Genomic DNA, 9,192 nt, shown 5'->3' with positions numbered 1-9,192 from the left:
TGAGGTACAATTTCCCCTCTCCAGGGTTGGATGGAAAGACTAAGACACTATATGGGGCAGAGGTGGGAAACCTTTTGGGCCCTCCAGATGTTTTGGATTACAAATGCCAGGAGACCAAACAAGTATGGCAAGTGTGAAGGGATTATGGGAACTGTAGTTCAAAGCATATGGACGACTGAAGATTCTCCTCCCCAATAGAGGGGATGTTAATGCTGTGAGGACCACTCTAAGAACAAATCCATATTTCAGGTCTTAAGAAACTGCACCACAAGGCAAGCAAAGTACTATTTAGCCTACACTGCTAAAATAAGAATCAAGTTGGCATTGAATTGGGAAAGATGCTATCTAATTATTTGCGTCGTGTAGTAAAGAAAAGTCTGAGGACCTTGTTTGGCAGGGGAACTCAACATTTCAGAAGTGTTGCCGGCTATTTTCTAGCCATTCGGGGGTCATTTACATCTAATTTCCCTACTAATAGATGTGGCTGGAATGCTTGGCCAATTACTGCTGAGCAGCTTAAGGAAGTCGTCCTGGTCTGCTTAACCCTCTCTTATGCAAGCCAGACTCCTTCGCAGCTGTCAGATAATGATCTTCTAACCATATAATGGAGGAAAAGCAGAACAGGTATGAAATATGGCTCTCACTAAAAAGCAGTGATGTAAAAACACTCACAAGCTCTCACGCCTGTATGTCTGTCTGTCAATCTCACTGATCCCACCAACCTCAACCTCCATCACCAAGGCATGCATGTGTGTATATGTACAGTGTCTAAAATACTCCCAAACTGGAAGAGATCAAAAGTAAATACTCCATACAAGGTAGCAGTCTCTTAAAACCAAATGCCAACAAACATATTTGTTCAGTTAGTGGCTCACCCACACAATCCTAGTCTTGAACATTTAACAGAAGTCTCTTCTGAGGTAGAAGATTACGTATTATGTTCAGAATGATAATTAGAGGTACTTTGTTGCCAAATCCAGCAAATGAAATCCCATGTGCATTCATCCACATTGGCCATGGTGCGAGACGAATGCCCCGTCACCTTTCAGAATGCCAACAGCTACAGCTAACCATCCAGGCCATCGTATGTATGGAAAGATCGGGAATACAGTCTGGGATACAGTCACTGGGTAGTCCATGTTAAGGCCTGAACTACACATTGAAATATTCAGTATTTCGATATTAGTAACCTTTAGATCCTGCCTCTCTTGCAATGCGGGAAGAGGAAAAGCAAGAGGAAAATGGGAAAGCATGGAGATGTGAGGAAAGAACTGTAAGCAGTCTGAATGGTCAAGAACATTGTACAAGAACACTGTAGATATCAAAATATCCCCACTCTATAAAAGGCTGCAATTGTGTTTATTTTTGTATTTCCTTTGTATTTTGCTGTTTTTCTATGTGGCCCAGGATGGTATACATCTTCTGGAACCCCATCCTGAATCCTGCCTCATTTTATCCTCACAACAATCCTGTAAAGTGATTCTCTCTCTCTTTCTCTCTGACATTTCAAGATGGTGACTGCTCTTGCAATGTAAGGGACAGCCAGTTACACTTAATGAGGCAATTGCCTCAAGTAACAGATGCTGAGGGGCAAGAATGGCAACCCCAACCAACCAACCAGAGCTTTGGAGATCCCTGGCTTTTCCTCTTGTCTTGCAAGGTCTTCTTGCAAGGTCCTCTTGTCTTGCAGAAGATGCTTCTGGCTTGTCATGCACCAGCTAAACTAGCCTGTTGACCTCAGGGGCAGTTGAAGATGTTACTCCATTGCCAATGTCGAAGTAACAATCCGCTCAATGTTGAAGTAAAAATCCATGCTCAATCAGCTTTTGTAACTAGGAGCTTGTTGGCCTTTTGGCCTTTTGCAATCTCCAAACTATCTGAGACATGACATGAACTTGGCAAGACTACAGGTCCCTGAATGGGATCCACATTTGAAGTCCTTTTATTCCTCTGAATGAAGTAATACAAAGATCTTGGGCTCAGGGAAAAATTACAGTCAACCTATGCAATAGATTAGACCACTTTTGCTGTGCCATATGTCATGCTAACTTGCTACTTACTACAAGGTAGCCTCATTTTCCTATAGGCACATACATGAACTGCATGATAAAATAACATGCAGCCACTATAGGCACCAAAGAAAGGAGCAAGAATAACTTGTGAGGAACTATACTTTTATTTTTGAAGCATAAACATAATAAATAAAGAGCTTTGAGTATAACAAATGTGAATCTGTGGTTCTTGAGTTGCAGTTGAATTTATATAGCTGCATCTCATAATCCTTTTATGGAACTACAGCCTTTTAAAAAGTCTGTTATGTTTGTACATTTCTCTGGAGACCATTACATGGAGATCCTGGATCCTCTTGCTTACACAGGATAGGGAAGAGAACTGTAGCTCTGTAAATCCATCTTTTAAAAAAATAACATAAAAAATAGCCTATGATTGTGTTTTAGTTTCTCCATTATTGACACTTACTTCTGAACTGTGAATCTGGATCCAGGCCTAAATCCAAGTGTTAGAACCAGGATGACTAGTTGCATGGATTAATAGGATTTCCATTAGCACTGATTTGCCATCAAGTAGTTTATTTAATCCGTCTTCTCTAGCTGGGACTAGTGATTGTATTTAAGATCTGAATTTTTAGTACTGTGTTGTTACCATGTGTTGTTAATAACTAAATGCACAATCATGTCCTTCATGTATAACTTAAACCACCTTGAATGACTGAATACTAACTAGCATAGGTTTGGGTTGGATGAATTTCTGGGTATAATGGCCATATGATGACTCCAACATGAATCACATCCCTTGCACCCTCTCTAATGCAGATGTGGTGGTGTGGGTGGCTGTTGAAAATCCAAATAAATTGGATTTATTTATCTGCCAACATTTCGTAAAGATTTTGGACTTTAACCCTCAGAAGATCCAGGCAACATCGCCAATGGCAAGGGTTATGAGGAAATTTGAGCTGAGGAAATCTGGTGAGTGATGACGGAGCAGCAGGTCCTTTGAGTGACTTGGTCCTCTAGCACTGGCAAATAGTGCATTGTAATAATTTAATTCTGTTATAATGTACAATTTTGTATGCTTTTAATTGTACTGTTTTTAATGTTGTGAGCTGCCTTGAGTCCCAGTTTTGGGAAAAGGGAGGGATATAAATAAATATGATGATGATGATGATGATGATGATGATGATGATGATGATGATGATGACCTCTGTTACAGTGTGATGAAACTATTGGGATCTTATCAATTTAGCCTCTATTTTTGACTATTTGTCCATTAAAGATATGCTTCAGTTGTACACAGTGACTCAAGGCCAGAGTCGGTCATCACAACCTGCACAGCTTTTTTCAGTTTATGAGGAGATTGTTTTTAGCCAAAATCAAGACTCAGTTTATCCCCAGTAAACTACAGGTTGAGTCTCCTTATCTGAAATGTTTGAAACCAGAGATATATGTCCATAATGAGATACCTTGGAGCTAAAACCTAAGTTTTAACACAATATTTATTCATGTTTCAAATATACTTCATGCACATAGCCTCTTGGTAATTTTATAAAATATTTTAAAGTTTTGTGCATGAAGCAGAGTGTGTGAATAAATCAAACCATCTGAAAGCAAAGGGGTCACTATGAGCCACTCAGGACAGAAGGTTTGGATTTAGGAGTATTTCAGATTTTGGAATTTCGAATAAGTTAGACTCAGACTGTATTTCCCTATGCAGTTTTATAGATTCTTCAAAGATGCTTTGCATATACAGAATGCTAAGGGACAGGGCTTGGGGAGATATTTTTAAGAAAAATGAATATAAGGATGTGCTGAAATGGCATGTTGATGCTGAATCTTTCTTAAAAGTAACTTATTGAGCTCTCTCAAAGGCATGTGGCACAGATATGAGTAGTAAAGGGTGGCACCTCTCGTCAAACTCATAAGCCCCGCCCACTGACAGGTGCCCCGCCCCGGAAGTCCCGCCTTAACAGGAAGTCCCGCCTTAACCGGATATCCGGCCTCCTGCCGGAAGTCCCGCCCTCCCCGGATATCCGGCCTTCTGCCGGAAGTCCTGCCCTCCCCGGATATCCGGCCACGCCCCCCGCTTGTGGCCCCACCCCAGCATGAAACCCCGCCTGTAGGTGGAGCGTCTGAAGGGACTCATGTGACCATGATGATTCAAAAGGGCCAATCAGAAGACGGTTTTAGCAACGCTACAGGAAGCCTTTGGGCAAGCCCAGACATGTTCAGAGAAGACAACATGGAGGCCCCCACTACTTCTGCAAACTCTACAGAGCAAGAAACAGGGGATGTGAAGCCAAAAAGCAGAAAGCGTTATCCTAGCAATAGTTCAGATGATGGGCTTTCTACCTATGCTGACCTGGCTAGCGAAGAAGCTGATGAGATTTGCAAAGCATGGAACCGCCTGGTGGATACCGTTTCAGCAGAACCAGCTGTAATGCAGGTAAAAAAGTGGGTTTTTTTTATTTTTAAAGGGTTTTGACTAGCCTTACAAAGTCGGCTCCCCACCTCTCCTCTAAAAAAACAAAAAAAAGACTATTTTCTTTATATTTTAGCAACCTCAGGCCAGTAGCAGTTCTGCAGAGAAGTGTGCTGAAGCATGTGGAGGCAACACATTACCTATAGCTCTGTGGAGGTTTGCAAGCATTGGCTGGAATGATATTCCAGTAAGTCATCTTTTAGAAGGGGATTTTGGTATTAAGTGTGTGTGTTTTAAAAATGCATTTTAAAGGTAATCTATCTTTTTTCTTTTTTAGGATTTCGTCGAGATGTCTACAGCTCAACCTAGCCCTGTGGTCATGGCTAAAATTCTTGGACTAGATGTTCCAAAAGAACCATTAAATTTTTCTCCCAGAGAATTGAAAGTTCTCATGCGGTCAACAATCAGAGCTGTGTGTTATGGAATCATCACCCATTGTTTGCAGCAATATCGCTATGAATCCTGTGTTGGCTGTGTAATCTCTGCCCCTGCTCAAAATTCCCATGACTGTCTGTTGTGGTCAAAACGTTATCTGTGTAGAAAACTGAGCTGGTTATGTGGGCAAATAGATTTTAAAAACGTGTTACACGTATATATTCTTGTAGCTTACAGTTTCAATGGCCTATTGATAACAAATGAGACTGTAGACCAAATCTTGCAACTTGTAACTAAAGTAGAGAGATCTGAAAATTCACTGAAGGAATTAAATAACATTTTGAAACCCAGGGATAAGCCTATTTTGGAGCATGTGTTAAAAGTGATTAAAAATAGATCTTATAAAACATTTCTAACAACTATTAACAGACCATCTGATCCATAAAGACTGACTAGAAGTTTGTTTGAAAACTGTTGGCTGCTTTGATATTTTTTTAAAAATGTTTGTTAAAAGGTTATAAAATAAAAAAGAGTTTATTTTAAAAAGGTGTTTGTGATTTTCTTTTCAAAAAAGTGACTACTCTAGAGCTGGCTCATAATGAGTATTTACAATGGGGGGGGGGGGTATCAGTATTCATGCACCACTCAATCTCCCTAGAAAACATGAGGCTTTGGTGGTGTGGGGGATACAAAATGGAGGGGTGGAGGGTGGAGATGGCTCTTTAAATTAAACAATGAAGAGGGGGTGGGGGGAAGCCTTCTTACAGAAACCCTCCAAACTTCCTGACCCTCCTTAGCCTAAAAACAGAAATAAAGCAAAGGAGAGATTCTTACAATTAAGCTGTACAGCTACCTCTCCAACCCCCCCCCCCCACTTCAAACAAAAAGCAGAAATCAGGGTGGCTCTTAAATAATGTAGAGGGTTGAAAATCATTTTTTGCAACCCCCCAAGGCCCCCTCCCAATGTCTCCTAAACACAGAAACAAAAAGCATGGTTGAAGTTTTAAACAGACACTATATTTCCCTGGTGGGGCCCTCTGCAAAAAGTTTTTTAAAAAGAGAAAAGGGGAGGGGGGTGGCTTACCACATGGCTATGTGCCCTGCAACATGTACACCTTAGGGGTGGGGGGCCACCTTAGGGGGATGGAGGGACATAGATCCACCCCCAAGGACCACCTTTGGGTCATAGATCCACCCCCAAGGACCACCTTAGGGGGGGTGGAGGGACATAGATCCACCCCCAAGGACCACCTTTGGGTCATAGATCCACCTCCAAGGACCACCTTTTGGGGGAGGGGGGATAGATCCAACCTACCCTTTTTCTTAGGGGTGGGTGGGGGCAGGTCTCAAGAGCCAATCACAGACTGGTTACCTGACGTATAAAAGTTCTGCAGAGAAGGGGGTCTGTCCTTTTCTGGCTGCCATACCTGTGAGACTCTGTGGTTCTTGGTAAGTTTTTTCCTGTATATTCCATAGCATTGTTTTTTAAAAGAAGGCCTTTATAACTATTGCCTTTTCCCCATTTTTAAACTTTATTCAAAATGGGCTGTTGTGGGCCTTTTCCCTCACTAAAGAATAAATATTTGATGAATGTCCATTAATTTGGGGGGGAAAACTGAGCAGCTTTAAAATTACAAGCATAACATGCGGCTTTCTCTTTTTCCATGGACTTCATCTAAAATCTGGGGCTTTGGGCCATAAAAACATTGGTATTTATGCATTTTCCTGTTAAATGTTTTTAATTGTTAGCATGTAGTTCTGTTAGAAAGAAATTTTACATGTGCTACAAATGTTTTAGAAGCCTTTTTAAAAAATACTTTTCAAAGCTTACTGAGAGTAGAAATGTGTGGATTAGGATATACGGGTTTTTAAAATGTCTGGCAAATGGTTTCACTTGGAAACATGTGCTCAGCACTGTTTTAAATTTTTTTTTTTTTTGTTAAATATATATTTTTAACAAAGCTCTTTTTGGTATTTATGAAACAAGGTTTAAAATGCTTTAGAAGCCTTTTTTAAAAAGCTTTGCTTTGCTTACTGCTGGGTATGTTTGATGGGATTAAGAAAGATGTGTATTAAAAAGTCTGGCCCCTGTTTCCACATGCAAAACATGTGCTTGGTACATTTTTAAAAATTTTTGTCAAATATTATTTTAAAAAGCTCTCTTTTTGTGAAACAAGGTTTAAAATGCTTTATAAGCTTTTTTTTAAGAGTATTCTGGAGACTTTGTGGGAAGATTTGATGGGGGTAGAAAACAAAGCTCCAGAGGTGTTAATGGGTTTATGGTCAAGAGCTGATTACTCATACGCAGCAGAGTTACAGCCTTTTGTATTGTTAACTTTTGGCTTGTTGGTGCTAAAAGTTCATTTAATTGTTAAATAAGCCTATTTGGAAAACTTCTTTTTGCCATTTTCCCCCAAAAAGTTCTTTTTTAGGTTTTAAATTGTCTAATGTGCCTGTTTTAAAAGCTCTTTTTTTTTGGTTTTTCTCAAATAAGTGCCCATTTGGAAAATCTTTTTATTCTGTTTAAAACTTTTTTTTTTTTGCCAGTTTTTCTTAAATAAGCCTGTTAACTACCATTGCTTTGAGCATTGCTTTGTGTGTGTGTAGGGGTTAGGAATTGATGGTGACTAGGTAATTTCAAAAGATTTTATTGGGTGGATAGCTTTGTTATAGGACATTAGCATACAAGAGCTTATGCCGGAAATAACAACCACTTTAGATATAAAATATTGTACAGACGGTTAAAAACAGCTGTTCTCATATTTCTGGGTGTAACTTCATGCGTCATTATTAAGCCGTTTTCCTGAAATAATGAAAAGAAAAAAACTGTTAGGGCAACACATTTTTCTCAATTGATCACTGGTTCCATAGGGTTTCCTAAAGAATATGTGTTAAACTTACCCAGCTGCCATTTTCCTTCATCCAGATGTGTTTCTCCATTATCAAATAGCCGGCAATGCAATTGGTAATTTGCTGTACATTTCCTGTTGTGAGAGGCACACCTCTGGTCTTCAGCTTTTTGGCAATAAAACCTCCAAATAAGAGAGTCATCACAATTCTTCCCCAGTTGATTTTTCCATCAGAAAATTGAGACCTCATAACTAAATGGATTATTTCACAAGCACGAGAAATATTTGGAATTTCCAACTGTGTTATTAAGGGTTCCATTTTTTCTTCCACGTGCTTCTGAGTTGAATTGGCCAATTTTTGTAAAGTGTGGTATATTTTTTCATCTATTTGTTCATCTGGAACTTGGTCACATACTAGATTTAAGTAAACATGAACAATGCTGAATGTCTGCCTCTCCATTTCTTGTCAGAAGCAGAAATGTGGCAGCTCAGTCTCAACAGTATAATTCTGTGGGGTTTTCTGATATGCGAGGGGTGGGTTTAGTGGGCATGTCTCAACATGTTTGTGTTCATCAGGCACAGCTGGTACTTCATAGCCCCTGCAAGCCATGGAAAAACAGGTCCAAAACGTTCCTTCAGAGGAGACTGCACAGGGCACAGGAGGGCTGGCTAAAACACAGGCCCCAAACCTGACACACCCAACAGATGAAGAATTAGGTAAAATTTGTGCTTAACAATATTAGCACTGCTTTGTGGGTCAAAAAAAAAAAATAATTTAGAGGTGGGGGCTAACAACATTAAATGTGTTATTTTGTGGGTTTGTTCTTTCTGAAATTAGTGTCTTTTCTTTACAGAATTGATGTTTGCTGAAGGCAGCCACGAAGGCAATGCGGCACCTGAAACTCCAGTGACAACAAATAAAAGTGGAGGTACAGTGTGTGTGTGTGTGTGTGTGTGTGTGTTGTGGTATTTAAGGGCTGGGGGGGTAATGAGTGAGTGAGTGAGCTATAATACTTCTTATTTTGTTTGCTTTTAGACAAATCTCTGAAACGTAACAGAGAAGAACCCCACGATGCTACACCCCAGGCTTCTAAGAAGCAAAAAAATAATGAGCAGGTGATGGTGATTGACGGAAATCTCTTACAACGCTTTGAAGCCCGCAGAAAGAAAGCTGCAACGTTATCGGCCTGCTTTGTGGAGATGCAGAAAATGGTAGCGAAAGGTTGCGCGATCCTTAGACGGGCCAAGGGCTATGAAGCCCATTTGAATTATATGTGGGACAATCCAGTAACACAAGCTCATATGGATGCTTTTTACGAGAGTATTAAAAAATATAACGAGTACATGGTGGACAGGTCCCTTGAACATCGGCAGATAGGCAGAGGTAAACTACAACCAAGGATCAAGAAAGGCCGGAATGGTAAATGGTGCAGGGTGGCGGGGTACTGGAAGAAACCTGCCAATGGTAAACTGT

The 9,192-nt window shown here is 40.2% G+C and overlaps 1 protein-coding gene across 1 annotated transcript; it reads left to right on the top strand.

Annotated features, from left to right (window-relative positions):
- The first annotated feature begins 2,797 nt into the window (after window positions 1-2,797).
- LOC149313524 (uncharacterized) lies at window positions 2,798-5,396 on the top strand. The gene is made up of 4 exons (XM_089523009.1): window positions 2,798-2,984; window positions 3,986-4,458; window positions 4,571-4,681; window positions 4,772-5,396. Exons 1-4 carry the CDS (start codon window positions 2,798-2,800, stop codon window positions 5,312-5,314), a joined length of 1,314 nt encoding a protein of 437 aa, XP_089379135.1. The 3' UTR covers window positions 5,315-5,396.
- The last annotated feature ends 3,796 nt before the right edge of the window (window positions 5,397-9,192 follow it).

The sequence above is a fragment of the Sceloporus occidentalis genome, unplaced genomic scaffold (assembly GCF_023333645.1).
Source record: "Sceloporus occidentalis isolate IW3139 unplaced genomic scaffold, rSceOcc1.0.p SCAF_4, whole genome shotgun sequence".
NCBI lineage: Eukaryota > Metazoa > Chordata > Lepidosauria > Squamata > Phrynosomatidae > Sceloporus > Sceloporus occidentalis.
The sequence above is the reverse complement of the archived record's forward strand: the minus strand, read 5'-3'. Positions and strand labels throughout refer to the sequence as shown.